This window comes from Doryrhamphus excisus, chromosome 18 (assembly GCF_030265055.1).
Source record: "Doryrhamphus excisus isolate RoL2022-K1 chromosome 18, RoL_Dexc_1.0, whole genome shotgun sequence".
In the NCBI taxonomy this organism is placed as follows: Eukaryota; Metazoa; Chordata; class Actinopteri; order Syngnathiformes; family Syngnathidae; genus Doryrhamphus; species Doryrhamphus excisus.
The window spans coordinates 527136-550410 of NC_080483.1; the positions used below are offsets into that span (position 1 = coordinate 527136).

Sequence of the window (23275 nt, forward strand, 5' to 3'; positions counted from 1 at the left end):
TCTACCATATTGGGTGATAGGAGTATAAAGGTAACTATAGGCGTGTTATTTCATATCTAGAGGGCTCTAATAATGTTACGTATATTTAGAAGATTTTCTATGTCTTATTATGTCTACCAATTCGGGTAATAGGAATATAAAGGTTACTATAGGGGTGTTATTTCTTATCTAGAGGGCTCTAATAATGTTACGTATATTTAGAAGATTTTCTATGTCTTATTTTCTCTTATTATGTCTACCATATTGGGTAATAGGAGTTATAGGGGTGTTATTTCATATCTAGAGGGCTCTAATAATGTTATGTATATTTAGAAGGTTTTCTATGTCTTATTGTTTCTTATTATGTCTACCATATTGGGTAATAGGATTATAAATTTTTACTATAGGGGTGTTATTTCATATCTAGAGGGCTCTAATAATGTTATGTATATTTAGAAGGTTTTCAATGTCTTATTTTTTCTTATTATGTTTAGTCTGAGGCTTTCAAGGAGATCCAACCTGATATGTTTTCCACCATCATCATCATCCTTCAATGAAACAGAGGAGTTTCAGGTGGTGCGGGGGCGTCAAACGGTGGAGGGGGTTGAAGGCCCTGGTCCAACACTTGACCAAGGACTTCTTCCAGAGGAATAAGCTGACTCTTTTGGACCATCCAATGGAGAAGATTTGGGGGTGGATGGCAGATTAAGGTTACAAAGAAGTCTGTGAGAAGGTTGATCAGGCTTAATCGAGATTGTGCAGGTAAAAAACCCAACAGACCAAAAGCAACCATGGATGCTCTGCAATTGAAGAAGCGTAGCAGGCTTTGTCTGCCATGTTTAGAAAAGAATATAAAACCCTCGTGTGGCACATTGGATGCTAACAATGAGGACCTATTAGCGCCTGTGTCATCGTCGTGTTTGCAACAGCGACTTTCATTTGTTTCATCTGCCGTTTCAACGCGCCGTGCCAACGCGCCGCAAACTTTGATGCGGTGCAGACTGGAGAAATGAAGCCAGGTGACAAAGTGTGCTGAAGTGGATGTGGAGTCACTCTAGTCGCCCGCCAGGGGAAATCAAGCCAGGGCAGAGAGCATGGAGAAGCAAGGTGGGGAGCAGTCATGGCCAACAAGCAGAAAATCCTCTCCTTAATCAAATATGCTGATGGAAGTGGAACAGACTGATTGGTCTCAAACACGCGCTCAGATGCAAGATGAACATTCACACACACACACATCAGACTCATTTGATGCTATCACTGGATTGTCTTCTGACGTGAACCTGCCCACACTCCCAAGTGACTACATTCACTTTATTGGAAATGCTAAGAAAGTAAAAATACATTTGGAAAACTGCACCAAACACATACAGTACACAGTACAGTACAAAAACAGGTAAGACACGTAAACATGCATCCACGTGCAGAAGCCCCGCCTCCTCCAAATAGCAGCAATATCATAAATATCATACACAGTGGGGGAAATACGTACTAGTTCATGTTGTTAGTTGACCCCTTCACAAAGATATGTAATATGCAACATAATTATTTCTTACGACTTCTCGAGACCGATATCGTACCGATAACATTTTTTAAAATTCTTTTATATCTGCTTTTTTTTATCTGCATAACTAATTATGATGTGTAGCTGCTGATTTGTCCTAATCAAATATCATGACATCACTACCAGGAGAACCAGAGTATAGAGGGGGAGGAGCCAGCTACTGTGGCCCAGCAAGGTGCACTGTATTCGGGCACACGCTCCGAGCAGCCGGTGTGCCGCCACGGAGGTCTGTTGTTTTTTTTTTCTCCTTCATCGTGGATCATTCAGTAGAATTAGCATGTGAAATGTCTTCCCATGTCATCTCAGGGGCGCTTGATTCGCTCATCCGCACAGTACCGGTAACCTTGGGGCGTTTTTTATCGGAGCTGTTTTTATTATATTATGTTATATTATGTCTACTATGTTGGGTCATGGGAATATAAAGGTGACTATAGGGGTGTTATTTCATGCCCAGAGCTCTCTGATAATGGTAAAAAGCGTTTTTCGAAGGTGATAAAAAGGTTTTCTATGACTTATATGTGCTACTTTCTCATATTATGTCTACTATATTGGGTCATAGAAATATAAAGGTGACTATAGGGGTGTTATTTCATGTCCAGAGTTCTCTAATAATGTTAAAAAAGTGTATTTCAAAGGTGCTAAACAGGTTTTCTATGACGTATATGTGCTATTTTCTCATATTATGTCTACTATATTGGATCATAGAAATATAAAGGTGACTATAGGGGTGTTATTTCATGTACATAGCTCTCTAATGTCGTCAAAAAGTGTTTTCCAAAGATTTCCTGTGACTTATATGTGTTTATAGCTGTTTTGTAATGTTATGGGACTTATCGGTATGACGTCATAATTTCCTCATATTGATTGTACACCCCGGCACATTTATGATCAAAATATTTAGAAACAATGCTGGGGGGGGGGACTTTCCTTTTAAGAAAAGCACAATGAAAAATATATGACAGTATATTGCAATCTACTCATTCAATTATGCACTCTTTGTGTGTATGCTAGTGGCCCCGCCTCCACCCACCGAGGCAAAGAGACGGTACGACTGACAAAAGGGCTGATGATTGACGTGATTGACGCTGTGAATCATTCATCTATTTAGTTTGTTCTTGTCCCGTTTTCATCTCACCAGATAATATTTCTATTGTGGTTCTCTTTTTTCGGAGACAATAAACAATACCAATGTTGTACTCTTCATGTCTTTGTAAGGGGGTCAAACTTAGGAAGAAAATACTCCCTATAATGTTCCCTACTGTATACAAAATAAAGATGAATACTGCCCGATTGTTCATAGATGACAAAAGCCTCCATGATAAAAACCAGTGGGGGGGTCTTTTACGGCATTCCTGGTATTTACAATCTTCAACTCCTCCGCATGGATGCTAATTAGGGGCAAGGAAAATTGGACTTTTGTGTTTGTTCTTCCAGCAAGACACCAGTGGATCAAGTTGAGACGCGTGTAAGGGGTGGGGGGTGTTGTTCAAAGGTTTTCCATCGAGGGCCACATGCTGAAATTATGATTTTATGATATTTGCTGAAGACATGTTGAGAAGTTGGAAATAATTCAAGAAAAAAAGGGAACCTCAGCTCGTTGTATTTTTACTTAATTTTTCCAATTTTCTGACTTTTCTCCAACCTAATTTTACAAACATTTCAACTTTTTTTCAATTCTTTGTGTTGTTTCTCATAAAACATTTATTTTCTTTAACATTTAAAGTCTAAATAGACTATTTTTGGTCATTTTTTATTTTTACTGGAATAAAAATATATTTCTAATTTATTCTGATAAAATTAAAGCTATTTAAAACATTTTTGCTGCTTTTTAAAACAAAAAAAAATTCAAGTAAATTTTCTTCTCATGATTATGACTTTATTCATATAATATTTTGACTTTATTCTTCTAATATTATGACTTTTTTCCAACCCAATTTTACAAACATTTCAACTTTTTTTTTCAATTCTTTGTGTTGTTTCTCATAAAACATTTATTTCTTTAACATTTAAAGTCTAAATAGACTATTTTTTGTCATTTTTTATTTTTACTGGAATAAAAATATATTCCAAATGTATTCTGATAGAATTAAAGCTATTTAAAACATTTTTGCTGCTTTTTAAAACAAAAAAAATCCAACTATTTCAAGTAAATTTTCTTCTCATGATTATGACTTTATTCATATAATATTTGGACTTTATTTTTCTAATATTATGACTTTTTCTCCAACCCAATTTTACAAACATTTCAACTTTTTATCAAGTATTTGTGTTGTTTCTCATAAAACATTGATTTTCTTTCAAATTTAAAGTCTAAATATAGTATTTTTTGTCATTTTTTTTTATTTTTATTGAACTAAAAATATATTTATAATTTATTCTGGTAGAATTAAAGCTATTTAAAACATTTTTTGCTGCTTTTTAAAAAGATAAATCCAACAATTTGAAGTAAATGTTCTTCTCATGATTATGACTTTATTCATATAATATTTTGACTTTATTTTTCCAATATTCAGTCTTTTTCTCCAAACTAATTTTACAAACATTTCAACTTTTTTCTCATAATATTACAACATTAATAACCCATTTATTTAAACTCGAAAAGACTAAAAAGTAATTTTTCATTGTTTAATTCTCACATTTTGCGATTTTTTCTTGTTAGAATAAATTGTTATCCTAATAGTTTTTTTCTGCTGTTTCCCCTCCCCCAAATATGTCAACTTTCTTATGAAATAATCTTCCTAAAATATCTTCACACAATATTCTAACTTTGCGCCCCCCCTTGATTATGTTGTTTTGTTTGTCATGCTATCGTTACTTGAAGAAAAGAAGCTGATCTTTCCTAAAAACATCCCCACTTTTTTCCTCTTCATATTTTGACGTGATTCCTGTGAAATTGTAAAAAACTAACATCTGTCTTTTGCATCTCAAACAATTAGCCGCATGCCGCAATTTGGACACCCCCCGCTTTAGGAGGAGGAAACATGGATGACAAATGGTTTGATCGGTCCTGACCTGATATTTTCATCCCCAGACTTCCCTCTTTCCATGCACTGTTGAGCACCATTTACAGTATTTAGTGCAGGAGTTCGAATCCTAAAGCAAGTATATCAAGTGCGGTTGGGTGGGGAAGTCATAATAAATAAAAAACAACAAATATTGAACACAAAAAAAAGATAGAAAAGCTATAAAAAGGCTGATGTTCCTGCACAGGGGAGCGCTTGGTCGCCATCACCGGGTTGCCTGGGTGGACGGAGACCCTGGAGAACAGTTTGCATTGCAAAACATTCAGTCTGCACAGTGTGTACTTTCAAATGTGTGTGTGTGTGTGTGTGTGTGTGTTGTGTACCTTCAGCCTTGTCAAGGCACACCTCTTCACACTCCTCCAAGTGGAGGAAGCGGTTGGCGTTTCCTCCACAGCCGCTGTAGATGAAAGGCCTGCACGCCTCAACGTGGCTGTTAAAGTACCAGCGTAGGGTGTAGCGTGCACAGGCGCCCTCCTCCAGGGGCAGCTGGCACAGCTCGGCTGGAGCTGCCGTGCACGTTCACATCAAGAGGAGGAGGAGAAGGAGGAGGAGAAAAGGGGGAGGAAAGGGAGCACGGTTAGAAACAAGAGGAAATGATTACTATTTCTGGACAAAAGTAGTGGGACATCCACATCCATTTGTGATATTAGGGGTCAGAGTTCACATCCTAGTTATGTGCCTACCGTACTATATTGGGTCATGGGAATATAAAGGTGACTATAGGGGTGTTAATTTATTGTCCAGAGCTCTCTAATAAACTTTTAAAAAGTGATAAACAGGTTTTTCTATGACTTATATGTGCTACTTTCTCATATTATGTCTACTATATTGGGTCATAGAAATATAAAGGTGACTATAGGGGTGTTATTTCATGTACATAGCTCTCTAATAATGTCAAAAAGTGTTTTTCAAGGGTTTCATGTGACTTATATGTGCTATTTATCTTATATTATGTCTACTATATTGGGTCATGGGAATATAAAGGTGACTATAGGGGTGTTATTTCATGTCCAGAGGTCTCTGATAATGGTAAAAAGTGTTTTTCGAAGATGATAAAAAGGTTTTCTATTACTTATATGTGCTACTTTCCCATATTATGTCTACTATATTGGGTCATGGGAATATAAAGGTGACTATAGGGGTGTTATGTTATTGTCCAGAGTTCTCTAATAATCTTAAAAAAGTGTATTTCAAAGGTGATAAACAGGTTTTCCATGACTTATAGTATGTGCTACTATATATTACGTTATAAAGGTGACCATAGGGGTGTTATTTCATGTACATAGCTCTCTAATGTCGTCAAAAAGTGTTTTCCAAAGATTTCCTGTGACTTATATGTGCTATTTTTTCATATTATGTCGACTATATTGGGTCATGGGAATATAAGGGTGACTATAGGGGTGTTATTTTATTGTCCAGAGCTCTCTAATAATCTTAAAAAAGTGTTTTTCAAAGGTTTCATGTGACTTATATGTGCTATTTATCTTATATTATGTCTACTATATTGGGTCAAGGGAATATAAAGGTGACTATAGGGGTGTTATTTCATGTCCAGAGCTCTCTGATAATGGTGAAAAGTGTTTTTCAAGGGTTCCATGTGACTTATATGTGCTACTTTCTAATATTATGTCTACTATATTGGGTCATAGAAATATAAAGGTGACTATAGGGGTGTTATTTCATGTCCAGAGCTCTCTGATAATGTTAAAAAGTGTTTTTCAAAAGGTGATAAACAGGTTTTCTATGACTTATATGTGTTACTTTCACATAGTATGTCTACTATATTGGGTCATAGAAATATAAAGGTGACTATAGGGGTGTTATTTCATGTACATAGCTCTCTAATAATGTCAAAAAGTGTTTTTCAAAGGTTTCCTGTGACTTATATGTGCTATTTAGCTTATATTATGTCTACTATATTGGGTCATGGGAATATAAAGGTGACTATAGGGGTGTTAATTTATTGTCCAGAGCTCTCTAATAATCTTAAAAAAGTGTATTTCTAAGGTGATAAACAGGTTTATATATATTTCCTTTATATATATATATATATACTCGCTACCTTCCAAGTGGGCCCCCCCGTGGGCCCGCCTCTTGGTCCGAAGCGGTTTGGGCTTGGCGGACTTGATCGCTGTGACTTTGGCCGCCTTCGGTGAGTTGCCGGCTTCCACTTTTACCGACTTTGAACGCCGGCCGTCTGGCTCACCTGCGGACGCACGAAAGTGAGCACGGGCGCGCTGTGAGAAGGACGAGGATAACGAGGTACCGTCCGTGTGGTTGTTCGGGGGGGGGGAGTACAGCAGCTCATCCGAGGGGTCGTCGTAGGCCTCGATGGAGTAGATGTGCTCGTAGTCGGGGTCGTTGGTGTTCATCACCACGCGCAGCTCACGACCTGAGAGAGCAGCGGGGACGTGTTACGCATCCAAAGGTGGAGCTAGGGAACTAGGAGCTAGGGAGCTAGGAGCTAGGGGCCTCCAAGTCTTCCCTAAAAGCTGGTATTGATTAGGGCGGGAGGAGACTTCCCAAAGGGAGTCTTCTGTTTTCTTCCAAGAAAACCACCAATGATCCCGTCCATCAGAAGCCTGCCTGATGGAGGGAGGGCAGGGCAGGCACCCACACGGACGTGGAGGCCGCCAAGCAGAGCGCCACACGGACACACGGAAACACTCACCCTTCTCAGCCTTCCGGGCCGCGCGTTGCTCGGGCGCGGGTCGAGCCCCGGCCACAGGCTGGAAGCCACTGACAGGAGCCGAAGCTGAGAGAGCCGCAGGATACACAGAGGGGTGCAAGGAAGGAAGGAACGAAGGAAGGAAGGAAGGGAGGATGCAAAGAACAGACGAGAAGCTAGTTTAGAAACCCAAAGACACCAGGAACATCACTCCACCTTTGCCACAAGGATCATCAACAACGTGGAAGCTATCATTGTACAACACAAACATCCACTTTGATTGATTGATTTGTTATGACTATAGGGGTGTTATTTCATGTCCAGAGTTCTCTAATAATGTTAAAAAGTGTATTTCAAAAGGTGATAAAAAGGTTTTCTATGACTTATATGTGCTACTTTCTCATACTATGTCTACTATATTGGGTCATATGACTATAAAGGTGACTATAGGGGTGTTATGTTATTGTCCAGAGTTCTCTAATAATGTTAAAAAGTGTATTTCAAAAGGTGATAAACAGGTTTTCTATGACTTATATGTGCTACTTTCTCATACTATGTCTACTATATTGGGGCATAGAAATATAAAGGTGACTATAGGGGTGTTATTTCATGTACACAGCTCTCTAATAATGTCAAAAAGTGTTTTCCAAAGATTTCCTGTGACTTATATGTGCTATTTTCTCATATTATGTCTACTATATTGGGTCATATGACATTAAAGGTGACTATAGGGGTGTTATTTTATTGTCCAGAGTTCTCTAATAATGTTAAAAAGTGTATTTCAAAAGGTGATAAAAAGGTTTTCTATGACTTATATGTGCTACTTTCTCATATTATGTCTACTATATTGGATCATAGAAATATAAAGGTGACTATAGGGGTGTTATTTCATGTACATAGCTCTCTAAAGTTGTCAAAAAGTGTTTTCCAAAGATTTCCTGTGACTTATATGTGCTATTTTCTCATATTATGTCTACTATATTGGGTCTTACGACAATAAAGGTGACTATAGGGGTGTTAATTTATTGCCAGAGTTCTCTAATAATGTTAAAAAGCGGTTTTCAAAGGTGATAAAAAGGTTTTCTATGACTTATATGTGCTACTTTCTCATATTATGTCTACTATATTGGGTCATGGGAATATAAAGCTGACTATAGGGGTGTTAATTTATTGTCCAGAGCTCTCTGATAATCTTAAAAAAGCGTATTTCAAAGGTGGTAAACAGGTTTTCTATGACTTATATTATGTGCTACTATATATTATGTCTACTATATTGGGTCATAGGAATATGAATGTGATGATAGGGGTGTTATTTTATGTCCAGAGTTCTCTTATATTTTAATAATTTAATAAAATTTTAATTTGATTATCTATGCTTTAACTACAAAAATCTTCCATGAATCCATTTTCTATGCTGCTTATCCTCGCTAGCGTTACAAGTATGCTGGAGCCTATCCCAGCCGTCCTTGGGCGAGGGGCGGGGTCCACCCTGGACTGGTGGCCAGCCAATGGCTGACAGAAATCTATCATTTATGAATAAGAAAGCCTACTTCTGGTCTAGAAGCAAATAACCGCCATACACGAGGGACATGGTTTTATGGAAAAGGGTCGTCGAGGCTGTAAGACAGATGCAGCATCTTCCCGGACCGCATGAGAAAACGTAAAAGCACGATGTTATCTCCAATGATTTCACAAGGAAAGGTCCTTGTGAATGACGTTTGGGTCTGCACGTGGACCGGGTTGAGATGCAAATACACGCCACCAGGCCCGTCTGCTGTGAAGGCAGCATATGCGGCGGTATATGACTCATGCTAAATCGCAGCCCGTCTGTCCACCCTTCCCACCCGTGCCGCTCACTCACCTCCGCACGCTGCGCATCAGACGGACGGCGTGGACGGGGAAGGAGAGGACAAAAGAGAAAGGTCAGTTGAAAGAGCGGTGACATTGCTGGAGTTAAAACTTCTCATGACGGTGACTCACGGCCGCCCGTCTTATCTAAAGTTCAGCTCGAGGACGGCGTGCTTATGAATTAGCAATGCCGGCTGCAACAAAGACTCACCACAGTGCTGACTCATCTCCGAGCGAACATACTCTCTGACCTCATCCTCCTGAAATCCAAAGAGGAAGGAGCGGAACACAATCAGTGATGAGACCACCAAGGCCGTGGAATCTTCTTGTGACTTTTATGTCCGCGTCGTGGCATCGAGCACTGACCGTCATGCCCGGCTCCCCTCTCATATTATGTCTACTATATTGGGTCATAGAAATATAAAGGTGACTATAGGGGTGTTATTTCATGTACATAGCTCTCTAATAATGTCAAAAAGTGTTTTCCAAAGATTTCCTGTGACTTATATGTGCTATTTTCTCATATTATGTCTACTATATTGGGTCATATGACTATAAAGGTGACTATAGGGGTGTTATGTTATTGTCCAGAGTTCTCTAATAATGTTAAAAAGTGTATTTCAAAAGGTGATAAACAGGTTTTCTATGACTTATATGTGCTACTTTCTCATATTATGTCTACTATATTGGGTCATAGAAATATAAAGGTGACTATAGGGGTGTTATTTCATGTACATAGCTCTCTAAAGTTGTCAAAAAGTGTTTTCCAAAGATTTCCTGTGACTTATATGTGCTATTTTCTCATATTATGTCTACTATATTGGGTCATATGACTATAAAGGTGACTATAGGGGTGTTATGTTATTGTCCAGAGTTCTCTAATAATGTTAAAAAGTGTATTTCAAAAGGTGATAAACAGGTTTTCTATGACTTATATGTGCTACTTTCTCATATTATGTCTACTATATTGGATCATAGAAATATGAAGGTGACTATAGGGGTGTTATTTCATGTACATAGCTCTCTAAAGTTGTCAAAAAGTGTTTTCCAAAGATTTCCTGTGACTTATATGTGCTATTTTCTCATATTATGTCTACTATATTGGGGCATATGACTATAAAGGTGACTATAGGGGTGTTATGTTATTGTCCAGAGTTCTCTAATAATGTTAAAAAGTGTATTTCAAAAGGTGATAAACAGGTTTTCTATGACTTATATGTGCTACTTTCTCATATTATGTCTACTATATTGGGTCATAGAAATATAAAGGTGACTATAGGGGTGTTATTTCATGTACATAGCTCTCTAAAGTTGTCAAAAAGTGTTTTCCAAAGATTTCCTGTGACTTATATGTGCTATTTTCTCATATTATGTCTACTATATCGGGTCATATGACTATAAAGGTGACTATAGGGGTGTTATGTTATTGTCCAGAGTTCTCTAATAATGTTAAAAAGTGTATTTCAAAAGGTGATAAACAGGTTTTCTATGACTTATATGTGCTACTTTCTCATATTATGTCTACTATATTGGGTCATAGAAATATAAAGGTGACTATAGGGGTGTTATTTCATGTACATAGCTCTCTAAAGTTGTCAAAAAGTGTTTTCAAAAGATTTCCTGTGACTTATATGTGCTATTTTCTCATATTATGTCTACTATATTGGGTCATATGACTATAAAGGTGACTATAGGGGTGTTATTTTATTGTCCAGAGTTATCTAATAATGCTAAAAAGCGTTTTTTAAATCAGTGATAAGACCACCAAGGCCGTGGAATCTTCTTGTGACTTTTATGTCCACGTCGTGGCATCGAGCACTGACCGTCATGCCCGGCTCCCCTCTCTCTCCTTTGGCTCCATCTGGGCCCATGTCCCCCTGCAACACGGACAGGTATTACAACCCGCAGAGATGCCTGCTGATCTTGGACGCAGAAAGTCGTCCATTTCACACGTCTCCGAAAGAAAGTATTTTGTAGCCCACATCATTTCTTAGCTTCTTCTGGATTCAAATGAGAAGCAAAACACTAACCGTTTCTCCACGCTCCCCTGGGATCCCGGGAATACCACGTGGGCCCACCATGGCGGGACCAATGGGCCCTCTCTCTCCCTGATACAAACAAAAGGCCGGAATGATGATGACTCAATATCCACAAGCGATGCTGTTAGCATGCTAAGCATAGACGACAATTAGAATACATCAGGGAGTTCATACCTGCACCCCGCACTAGCGCCTGAATAAATAGTCAAAGTCCGTGTCACCGTTTGTGGAGAGCTTCTTGTAAATCCGATTACGATGTGAACTTCAATGTCGTCCTTTAAGAGCGTGCGTTTAAAAAGGGATCCCGCTTTGAAAGTGCAATCATCGCTCTCCTGTCAGGAGCTTTTTTTATTTATGAGCGTGATGATGGAGGAGACGAGCGGGTCAAAGTCAGGGACCATCAAGCTGTCAATCACAGCTCAGTCAAGGAACGCAACTTTGTGTTACGATTCCCAAAATACCTGCAGCGACTCCCGACTTCCTGTCATTTATCTACTTGCTAGTTTTTTTCTCCAAAAAAAAAAAAAAAAAAAACAACAACTCATCACCTTCTGTCCTTGGAGTCCTTCGGGGCCTTTAGCACCACCTGGTCCCTGAGGGCCTGTGAGTCCAGGCACCCCGTCCACTCCTCTGGGACCAGGAGGGCCGGGGACACCAGGTGGACCCTGCATGGTTCACAGGCACACCAAGGCAGGTTAATTACGTACATGCTGTCGGTAGATTAAGACACGACTCACCCTTTCGCCTTTCTCTCCATGAGCTCCTTTGGGGCCCTCAACACCATCAAAACCACGGTCCCCCTGCAAGGACCCATCACATTCAATATTTATCACTTTATGCAAATATTTTATTACACACTGAAGGAACGACACCCTGATACAGGGAAAATAGTCTGTGTACAGCTTGTACTGTGTACAGCTTACATGTACTGTGTACCGTGTACTGTATAACAAAGTAATCAAAGTTGGAAAGAACTCTGAGAGCGCAGTAAGTTACACCAGAAATATCAGTACTATGTTTATTTCATACAACATACAATGGAAGGGTTTGAATGAAGTAAACAATGCTAACATGCTAAAGATAACATGCCAAGACCTAGCATAACAGCGCTTTGTGTTTGTACATGTGCCTACCTCTGAAAATGCTAAAATGAATCATCTAATAAATCTTAACATAACATGCTAACATTAGCATGCTAACACGTAGCATGATAGCACAAAGTGTCTGCTTTAGATTGCACAAATGCTAGTATGCTCTTGTTAGCATGCTGACACCTAGCATGATAGCACTAAGTGTCTGCTTTAGATTGCACAAATGCTAGTATGCTCTTGTTAGCATGCTGACACCTAGCATGATAGCACTAAGTGTCTGCTTTAGATTGCACAAATGCTAGTGTGCGCTTGTTAGCATGCTGACACCTAGCATGATAGCACTAAGTGTCTGCTTTAGATTGCACAAATGCTAGTATGCGCTTGTTAGCATGCTAACATCTAGCATGATAGCACTAAGTGTCTGCTTTAGATTGCACAAATGCTAGTATGCGCTTGTTAGCATGCTGACACCTAGCATGATAGCATTAAGTGTCTGCTTTAGATTGCACAAATGCTAGTATGCGCTTGTTAGCATGCTGACACCTAGCATGATAGCATTAAGTGTCTGCTGTAGATTGCACAAATGCTAGTATGCGCTTGTTAGCATGCTGACACCTAGCATGATAGCATTAAGTGTCTGCTTTAGATTGCACAAATGCTAGTATGCGCTTGTTAGCATGCTGACACCTAGCATGATAGCACTAAGTGTCTGCTTTAGATTGCACAAATGCTAGTATGAGCTTGTTAGCATGCTGACACCTAGCATGATAGCACTAAGTGTCTGCTTTAGATTGCACAAATGCTGGTATGCGCTTGTTAGCATGCTGACACCTAGCATGATAGCACTAAGTGTCTGCTTTAGATTGCACAAATGCTAGTACGCTCTTGTTAGCATGCTGACACCTAGCATGATAGCACTAAGTGTCTGCTTTAGATTGCACAAATGCTAGTATGCGCTTGTTAGCATGCTAACACTTAGCATGATAGCATTAAGTGTCTGCTTTAGATTGCACAAATGCTAGTATGCGCTTGTTAGCATGCTAACACCTAGCATGATAGCACCAAGTGTCTGCTTTGGATTGCACAAATGCTAGTATGCGCTTGTTAGCATGCTGACATCTAGCATGATAGCACTAAGAGTCTGCTTTAGATTGCACAAATGCTAGTACGTGCTTGTTAGCATGCTAACACCTAACATGATAGCATTAAGTGTCTGCTTTAGATTGCACAAATGCTAGTATGCGCTTGTTAGCATGCTGACACCTAGCATGATAGCACTAAGTGTCTGTTTTGGATTGCACAAATGCTAGTATGCGCTTGTTAGCATGCTGACACCTAGCATAATAGTGTCTACCTATGAAAATGAAATAAGTATAAATGCTACTATGCTAATATTTGTATGTTAGCATTGTTCAGGCCATACACTGCATGGAATTAGTGATCAATGTTCCCTTTGTGGGGGTCACAGTACGCACCTTGGGGCCAATGAGACCTTCTTTTCCTGGGATGCCAGGGGCTCCTGGAGGGCCGACGTCCCCCTGAACACATGAACACATTTTGGGTGACAACCAGTCGCACAAAGTCGCACAATGACAGCTGCCTTTCTCTTTGCCTCACCTGTTCACCTTTCTTCCCAGGTAGGCCTGCCCGCCCATGAAAGCCGCCATCTCCCTGATTAGAAGAACATACGTTTCAGAAACTTACTTTTACTCTCGTCTTTTCTTCTTCTAACCTTCTCTCCTTTGGGTCCATCGCCTCCACAAAGCCCCTTGGGTCCGCGGTCGCCCTGGAAACGCACACGAGTTCATCACTGAGAGAGGCGCACACGGGGAGGCGCGTGAGCAACAAAAGGGATCAACATTTGCACCCCAGAGGTGTGACAAAGAGTCCATCCGCAGGCCATCCATGCTTTCACCTTCCACCCGTGGACCTTCCACCCGTGGACCTTCCACCCAGACTGATGCACTTCCACTCATATGCAGGGTGCGCCACACCAGCGCAGCAAATGGACATGAAAATGGTCCATGATGATGGCTGTTTGACGGCAGTTAGAAATAAAAGTGAGCTAAGTGTGTGTGGGTACATATTATTTTTCCCAAAATATATATTATTATAGAATATTTCTATTTATTACTACTCATATATTATTTCAAGTAATGAATTTAATTTAAAATCTAAAATTATTTCTATTTAACCAATTTTATTTATTTATTCAATGATCAATTCATTTTGATGATTTATTATTAATTTATCATTCATATGTGAAGTATGGTTTGTTGTCCATTCATGTAGAAAATCATCCATCCATCCATCCATCCATCCATCCATCCATTCTATGGACCACAAGGGTCAACACAAGGGGCCAGCCAATCACAGGGCACATATCGACAAACACCCCCTTCCCACCCACATTCATACATCAGTCACCAGTGAAGCTAACATGTTTTTGGAATGTATCCATGTTTTCATGGTACTGTTCTTAAAAATTAATCTTGTGACAAAATACCATTTAAGTAATTAAACATTTGAAATCACTTCTACATGTGAAGTACTTATTTTCTGACCAATAAACCACCTCTGTGGTGTCACATTGACTTCCTCGGGGCGTGTGCCCGAATACAGTGCACCTTGCTGGGCCATGCCAGGTGGCTCCCTCCCTTCTATACTATGATATAGTACTGTTATTCCAGATAGCAGTGATGTGCATGATAATTGATTAGGACAAATCAACAGGTACACTTAGGTAATCCTAATTTGTTCCACTTCCTCTTACTTCCAGGTGTGCACAAACTACACTTTACAAATTAAACTAGATTTAAAAAGTTGATACCAAATCAGTCTTATCGGCGTCAAATGTAAACGTTTTTGGACGTTTCCATCCAATCTGTATTCTACAGTCCTATCAATTTCGTGCCACCATGCCGTCATCGCGTTTCATTCATTCATTCATTTTCTACCGCTTTTCCTCACGAGGGTCGCGGGGGGTGCTGGAGCCTATCCCAGCTGTCTTCGGGCGTAAGGCGGGGTACACCCTGGACTGGTCGCCAGCCAATCACAGGGCACATATAGACAAACAACCATTCACACTCACATTCATACCTATGGACAATTTGGAGTGGCTAATTAACCTAGCATGTTTTTGGAATGTGGGAGGAAACCGGAGTACCCGGAGAAAACCCACGCATGATGACGGGGAGAACATGCAAACTCCACACAGAGATGCCCGAGGGTGGGATTGAACCCTGGTCTCCTAGCTGTGAGGTCTGCGCGCTAACCCCTAGACCACCGTGCCGCCCTGTTCTCCGTTTGAAGCACCTTAATTCCTCTGGTTCCGACAATGCCCGTCTCTCCTTTGTCCCCCTTGCGACCAGGCAGCCCGTCCTTTCCTGGCAAACCCTGGGAGAAGACAGGAAGACAAAGAAGTCATCACTCGCTGTCCTGCTCGGCCAAACAGACAGTGAAGAATGAGAAATATGTATATATGTCAATGTGAGGGATGTGAGGAAACGGACCGTTTCACCAGGCATCCCGGCCAGACCTTCTTCTCCCTGCAGAGGAGGCCCAATTCCAGTCATTAGAACAGTATCTGTACCAACTAGTCATCTGGCTTTGCTATTAGTTCCAATACAGATACACATCATCAGATGATCATCATCCATGCACAGCGCTGCTTGCCTTCTGCCCACCAGGACCACGGGCACCTGGGAAGCCAGTAGATCCTCGTTCTCCAGGTTCTCCCCTCACACCCTGATGACCAATACACAGCGGTAGACACAGGTCAGGTGACATTAACGATGTTTGGGGGCCCAGAGAATGTAAACACGGTTGGGGCAAAAAAAAAAAGGGTGATGATGCAACTCTCCACTGATGTATTTGACTTCAGAGGAACTTTAAAACAAGGTGGCAGACGTACACTTGAGAAAAACTCGATAGGGATCATGTGAACGGAAAAATCACACATACGTGCAGAAGGTTACATACTGTAGGGATGTTTCAGGGCATGCACACGCCCATACACATTGTAAATAGTACATGGAGTTTTTGTATTTGTACATAAATAGTTGGTATAGGTATTTCCATATATGAGCTGTCATAAAAGCAAACCATATTTGTGTCAAAGTGAAAGTTCTCCCTTAAGTGACATGTTTTCTATTTTTATTTTGTTGTTCTTATTTTCAAGGAATATCCCTCGGACATTCCTTTCTTTGTTTTTTTATTTTTATTTATGTTGATATTGTTCTGCAGAATTGCACTTTTATGTTCCTGTAATGCTGCTTATATTGTTATTATTTTGTACAATTGAAGCTTGTAATAAAATAAAATAAAAAAATATATGTATATATTCCATATATTACATATATTATATATATATATATATATAACCATATTTGTGTCAAAGTGAAAGTTCTCCCTTAAGTGACATGTTTTCTATTTTTATTTTGTTGTTCTTATTTTCAAGCAATATCCCTCGCACATTCCTTTCTTTCTTATTTATTTTTTATTTTTATTTATGTTGATATTGTTCTGCAGAATTGCACTTTTATGTTCCTGTAATGCTGCTTATATTGTTATTATTTTGTACAATTGAAGCTTGTAATAAAATAAAAAAATTTAAATAAAAAAATATATGTATGTCTCCCTTTTTTTTTTTAGTTAGGAACTGATATTTTCCTGAAACTTACCCATGTTCTACTGCTGATTATTAAAGAACAGAAAACAGAAAGAAGTAGGCATAACATTTTCTGACTAAAGACAGGAGTTTAATCTTTTGCTAGATAATGTTTCAGATGAAAAGAATCATAACCACACCTGATTCGTTCAAGTATTGAAACGAACGGGTATTTGTGCGACGTGAGATGAACTGCTGTGATTCCCAACTGGTGCGTCGCAACAAACCAATAGCAACCAATTTAAAATCATGCTCCAATGAGGAGAGATTACCCGTACTGTGAATGTGAACAAATCAAGCGCTACTTTTTTTCCAGAGACCTCCATGGTGTCACACCGGGTGCTCGGAGCATGTGCCCGAATATAGTGCACCTTTCTGGGCCACAGCCGGTGTCTCCCTCCCCTCTATACTCTGGTTCTCCTGATAGTCGAGATATTTCATTAGGACAAATTTGTTCAAGTCCTTCTTCCCTCCAGATAAATATTAATGAAAAATAATTCAACATACTAAATGAAACCATATTGGCGTTGGTTTGAAAAAAAAAAAAAAAAAAAAGCTCGGTTGACGCCAAGATAAATGTATGGATAAATGTTGGATAAACGATGGTACCTGCTCTCCTGGTGGACCCTCTTGACCTTTTGCTCCCTTTTCTCCTTGCCCACCTTTGGGCCCCCTGTCACCCTAAAAGAAAAGGATGGCGCAGGGTTACTTTGGACAAGAATAAACATGTGACATATTGTTCCGTTCACCGACTTGTTCTCCGGTGTTGCCCTTTTCCCCAGGAGGCCCCCCCACCAGCATGGTGTCGCCCTGCGAGAGACAATATGGCCGTTGGTGTCAAGCTAAAGCAAGATATGACTATGATATGAATTGTGGACTCCATTGCTGCAGTTCCAGTCCTGCTTCATAGACTCTCCCCCCGGCGGTGTAAATCTCCTCCGGCGGCCTCGGCTGTCAAGGTCTGTCTTCCTTTCTCATATCTGCGCTCTCTCTTTTTTTAAGTGTCTATTTGTTTGGCATTATGCGTATAAATCACCGCAGGAGAGCGGGCTGCGGTGGAGCTTATTGGATATTAACATGCACGCACCTTCTCTCCTTTGTCTCCTTGCAGGCCCGCATCGCCCTGAAAACAACAAGAAAAGAGCAAAACATTTCATCCGCCGAACGTCAGTAGGAGTGGGATGAGATGAGCGAACGAGGAAAGGACCGCGATTGGTATTCACCTTGTCTCCCCGAGCCCCACGCAGCCCCGCTGGACCCTGAAGGATGGAGAAACAAACACACAATTATACACAACATGGGAAAACATCTAGCGTCTTTCAACGTGTCCCAAAAGGAGCGGGAAGAAGCAGAGCCTCTCATACGTGTTTAAACATTATTAGAGCCCTATAGGCATGACATAACAGCCCTACAGTCACCTTTACACTACGATTATTCTTTGTTTACCATGCATTTCAGCGCTTATGCTACAGGGACCCAAGACAGCAGCTACGTATGTAGCAAGCTAACCAGCTAACAAGACTTTTGATGTGAATCGACAGCCTGTTGTGAATTTTGTACCATATCAAATATATATTTTTATATTTCATATATTATTTATTATTTTATATTATTATGTATTATTATTATTATTTATTTATTATACAGAATTATATTTTTTTTAAATATTTTTTTTTAACGGAGTAGGGCTTACTTACGCAGATCACTCTAAGCACTTTGATTGACAAGGACAGTGAGGCGGGACAAATCAGTACTATTTTCCAAACAGTTCCGCGGGCCGGATGTGGGATAAGTGAACCAATATTGTCCGGGAATCGTATCGGCAACCATGACTCCTGAATCAAGTCGTTATTAAAACAAATTGTTCTACGTTATTATGTTATATTATGCTATAGGCTGCATAGTGGACGAGTGGTTAGCGCGCAGACCTCACAGCTAGGAGACCAGGGTTCAATTCCACCCTTTGCATGTTCTCCTTGTGTTTTCTCCGGGTATTCCGGTTTCCTCCCCACATTCCAAAAACATGCTAGGTTAATTAGCCACTCCAAATTGTCCATAGGTATGAATGTGAGTGTGAATGGTTGTTTGTCTATATGTGCCCTGGGATTGGCTGGCCACCAGTCCAGTGTGTACCCCGCCTCTCGCCCGAAGACAGCTGGGATAGGCTCCAGCACCCCCATGACCCTCGTGAGGAAAAGCGGTAGAAAATGAATGAATGAATGAATGAATGCTATAGGCTGCATAGTGGACGAGTGGTTAGCGCGCAGACCTCACAGCTAGGTGACCAGGGTTCGATTCCACCCTCGGCCATCTCTGTGTGGAGTTTACATGTTCTCCTTGTGTTTTCTCCGGGTATTCCGGTTTCCTTCCCACATTCCAAAAACATGCTAGGTTAATTAGCCACTCCAAATTGTCCATAGGTATGAATGTGAGTGTGAATGGTTGTTTGTCTATATGTGCCCTGGGATTGGCTGGCCACCAGTCCAGGGTGTACCCCGCCTCTCGCCCAAAAGACAAATGGAAACCGATACTCACCGTTAGCCCCCTCTCCCCATCCAAACCAGGCCGCCCCTCCTCGCCCTAAAACGTGAGCCACAAATCAGCGAGTGTATCGATGTGAGGTGGCTACGGGTTCACAGCCCGGGGCTTACCCTGGCTCCTGGTTCTCCCCGCTCTCCTCTTGGTCCCGTCATCCCGAGTCCATTCTCGCCCTGGTCAAATAAATCAGGTACATTTGCTCAGAAAACGCCAAGGGACACGTACCGTCATACCAAAATACGTACCTTGTCTCCTTTCACGCCGTCCGTGCCGGGAGGACCCTAGAAAAGACATTTAAAGATTTTATTCAACTAAATACAGTAAACCTCGGATATATCGGACTCGGATATATCGGAAATTCGCTCACAACGGACAGATAAAAAAGAAGCGATTTTTCTGTAATGCATTTCCAATAAAAATTCATTGCATATATCGGATTTTTTATAACGGATTTCGCCTATTTCGGACAAAATCTCCAGTCCCGTTCCGTTTTTGTTTTTGAGAAATGTTAACACTAGGTCCTAAAGATAAAAAGTTATAACTATGGGATAGGAAAGCCATAATCACGAGATAGAAAGTCCTAATTATGAGATAAAAACTGAATAAAAATAAAGTAAAAATCACAACATAAAAAGTAATAATAATGAAAAAAAAGTCAAAGTTATGAGCTCATTATTATGATAAGTCATAATCATCAGATAAAAAGTCCAAATTGCGAGATAATACAGTAAACCTCGGATATATCGGACTCGGATATATCGGAAATTCGCTCCCAACGGACAGATAAAAAAGAAGCGATTTTTCTGTAATGCATTTCCAATAAAAATTCATTGCATATATCGGATTTTTTATAACGGATTTCGCCTATTTCGGACAAAATCTCCAGTCCCGTTCCAATGCATTTCCATGAAATTTCCCTGGCATATATCGGATGGCCGCATCGTGGCGCTCCGATTCGAATCCGAATGGTGACAGGCCGCTATACGACGTCATTTGCAGCGTTTGCAGCGTTGCCTGCGCGTCCAGGTACATCGGAAACATAGTCAAGGAAGTGCCTTTTTATAACGGATAAAATCCCATTTACGCATATACCGGATATAAATCCCATATATGCGTAAAACGGACATTTTCCGGTATACGCATATAACGGATTTCGCTTATATCGGACAAAACCAGTGGGAACAATTGAATCCGATATATCCCAGGTTTACTGTATCACAAAGCATTTCCAACAGGATCCAAACTCACAGCCTGCCCAGGAGGTCCAGAAGGACCTGGAGGTCCAGGATTCCCCCCCCGGCCAAGGAATCCTTGGAGACCCTGAAAATGAGAATTTGCTCGTTCAAAGTGATCGCAAAGAAATCAGCGCATGATCACAGTTAGAGGCCGAGCCTGGCCCTTTAAGAGCAATGCATTATGGGAAGTTGAGTGGTGTATGTAGTTCTGAGGTGGCTGTCTCGCTCACTTCTGTCGGTGCTGCCCATTGCCTTCTGCGTCCTGATTGGCTGATTGGCAGCTAACTCTGTATGCTTTATGTTTTAAGTTTTCCCGCCCGATGAAACGTTCTGCACCCACAAGGAATCCAACCATCGCACAAAAAGCTAAAAGACTTGTGGACATTCTGAAGGAAGGACGTTGAAGCTGTAGGGTGCCATTATGTCATAAATAAATCTCGGTCCAATTAGGAGGAAAATAGGACGACTGCAACAATATGTTTTAACAAGGATACAAAAACACCTTGGCTGTAGAGCAGGGGTGGGCAAACTACGGCCCGGGGGCCACATGCGGCCCACCAAACGTTTGAATCTGGCCCGCCGGTTGCTTTTAAGTATTTCAACTTTTAACATACCAGCTGGCAACATGACTTTCAAGTCGGATGTCTTATTCAGTAAAAAAAAAAAAATAATAAATCGTAGTTTGATGTGGTCTGATGTTTAAAGTGCTCCTGAAAAAAAGGAAACAAGAACATATAGCTGATAGTATGACAATTAAAATTTGACAAATAATTCAAGGCGTAAAATTATTAAAATTATTAAAAATTATTACAAAATTATTAAAACTTATTAAAAAATATTAAAACTTATTAAAATATTTTAAAAATATTTTTAAAATATTTTAAAAATATTTTAAAAATATTAAAAATCATTAAAATTATTAAAATTATAAGCATAAAATCATGTGTGTTAAATATATGTTCTGGCCCCCCGCACAATTTTGTTAACTCAATGCGGCCCATGAGTCAAAAAGTTTGCCCACCCCTGGTCTAAGCATTCATTCGCACACACAAAGCGTGTGTGCTGCTGCACATATACTAATAGGCGCTCTTTTCCTCTGGGAAGGTTGTGTTCAAAAGTGCAATTAAAATTAGACAAATAATTCAAGGTGTAAAATTATTAAAATTATTAAAAATTATTACAAATATTAAGAAATATTAAAAAATTATTAAAAAATTTTTAAAAAATATTTAAAAATTATTTAAAAAATATTAAAAATATTAAAAATCATTAAAATTATTAAAATTATAAGCATAAAATCATGTGTGTTAAATATATGTTCTGGCCCCCCGCACAATTTTGTTAACTCAATGCGGCCCATGAGTCAAAAAGTTTGCCCACCCCTGGTCTAAGCATTCATTCGCACACACAAAGCGTGTGTGCTGCTGCACATATACTAATAGGCGCTCTTTTCCTCTGGGAAGGTTGTGTTCAAAAGTGCAATTAAAATTAGACAAATAATTCAAGGTGTAAAATTATTAAAATTATTAAAAATTATTACAAATATTAAGAAATATTAAAAAATTATTAAAAAATTTTTAAAAAATATTTAAAAATTATTTAAAAAATATTAAAAATATTAAAAATCATTAAAATTATTAAAATTATAAGCATAAAATCATGTGTGTTAAATATATGTTCTGGCCCCCCGCACAATTTTGTTAACTCAATGCGGCCCATGAGTCAAAAAGTTTGCCCACCCCTGGTCTAAGCATTCATTCGCACACACAAAGCGTGTGTGCTGCTGCACATATACTAATAGGCGCTCTTTTCCTCTGGGAAGGTTGTGTTCAAAAGTGCAAAATTAGACAAATAATTCAAGGTGTAAAATTATTAAAATTATTAAAAATTATTACAAATATTAAGAAATATTAAAAAATTATTTAAAAATTATTTAAAAATATTTAAAAATTATTTAAAAAATATTAAAAATATTTAAAAAAAATATTAAAAAAATATTAAACAATATTAAAATTATTAACAATTATTTAAAAATATTTAAAAATATATTAAAATTCATTAAAATTATTAAAATTATTAAAATTATTAAAATTATTAAAATTATAAGCGTAAAATCATGTGTGTTAAATATATGTTCTGGCCCCCCGCACAATTTTGTTAACTCAATGCGGCCCATGAGTCAAAAAGTTTGCCCACCCCTGCTGTAGAGCCACGGTCAGAGTAGTGAAATATGGTTCAGACAATTAATAATTTCTTGTCTATGGTGAGGGGTTTACAGCTTTAAAACATACATGATAAATATCAGCTTTCACTTACTGCAGACTATTTTGGGAACGTATGCCCCGCAATAAACGAGGGAACACTGTATATTTATTATTATTATATGATTTATTTACAGTGGTTCTAAACCTTGACTCCTGCTTGACCACAAAACGCAAACCTTCGTTGAAGACAGCGCTAATGCCGTGTCTTGCTGCACCCACCCTTTCGCCAGGTGGTCCAGGAGGTCCCGGTTCCCCATTTTCCCCCCTCAGACCGGATAGACCAGCTTCACCGGACTTTCCCTGTGGCCCCGGAGGACCAGATAGACCAGGGAGGCCTGAATCCCCCTTAAAATGACAAAA

The 23275-nt window shown here is 39.5% G+C and overlaps 1 protein-coding gene across 5 annotated transcripts in view; it reads right to left on the reverse strand.

Annotated features, from left to right (window-relative positions):
- Nucleotides 1-1133: 1133 nt before the first annotated feature.
- The window catches only part of col7a1 (collagen, type VII, alpha 1), a 109268-nt gene continuing 87126 nt past the window's right edge, over nt 1134-23275 (reverse strand). For 3 of the 5 annotated variants that reach the window (XM_058055772.1, XM_058055771.1, XM_058055773.1), the window contains 25 exons: nt 23135-23260; nt 20665-20736; nt 19662-19697; nt 19530-19589; nt 19414-19458; nt 18102-18137; nt 17966-18001; nt 17632-17688; nt 17488-17559; nt 15885-15956; nt 15722-15757; nt 15525-15605; nt 13942-13995; nt 13827-13880; nt 13685-13747; nt 11856-11918; nt 11667-11783; nt 11110-11187; nt 10903-10956; nt 9291-9339; nt 7235-7318; nt 6830-6955; nt 6626-6769; nt 4887-5069; nt 1134-4797 (listed from right to left, as the gene is read on the reverse strand). In XM_058055772.1, the coding sequence (XP_057911755.1) occupies nt 4769-4797; nt 4887-5069; nt 6626-6769; nt 6830-6955; nt 7235-7318; nt 9291-9339; nt 10903-10956; nt 11110-11187; nt 11667-11783; nt 11856-11918; nt 13685-13747; nt 13827-13880; nt 13942-13995; nt 15525-15605; nt 15722-15757; nt 15885-15956; nt 17488-17559; nt 17632-17688; nt 17966-18001; nt 18102-18137; nt 19414-19458; nt 19530-19589; nt 19662-19697; nt 20665-20736; nt 23135-23260 (1827 nt within the window). In that variant the 3' untranslated portion in view covers nt 1134-4768. Of the gene's footprint in view, nt 4798-4886; nt 5070-6625; nt 6770-6829; nt 6956-7234; nt 7319-9092; nt 9340-10902; nt 10957-11109; nt 11188-11666; nt 11784-11855; nt 11919-13684; nt 13748-13826; nt 13881-13941; nt 13996-15524; nt 15606-15721; nt 15758-15884; nt 15957-17487; nt 17560-17631; nt 17689-17965; nt 18002-18101; nt 18138-19413; nt 19459-19529; nt 19590-19661; nt 19698-20664; nt 20737-23134; nt 23261-23275 lie in introns of those variants that run through there. The other 2 variants (XR_009120095.1, XR_009120094.1) reach the window with 2 other exon arrangements.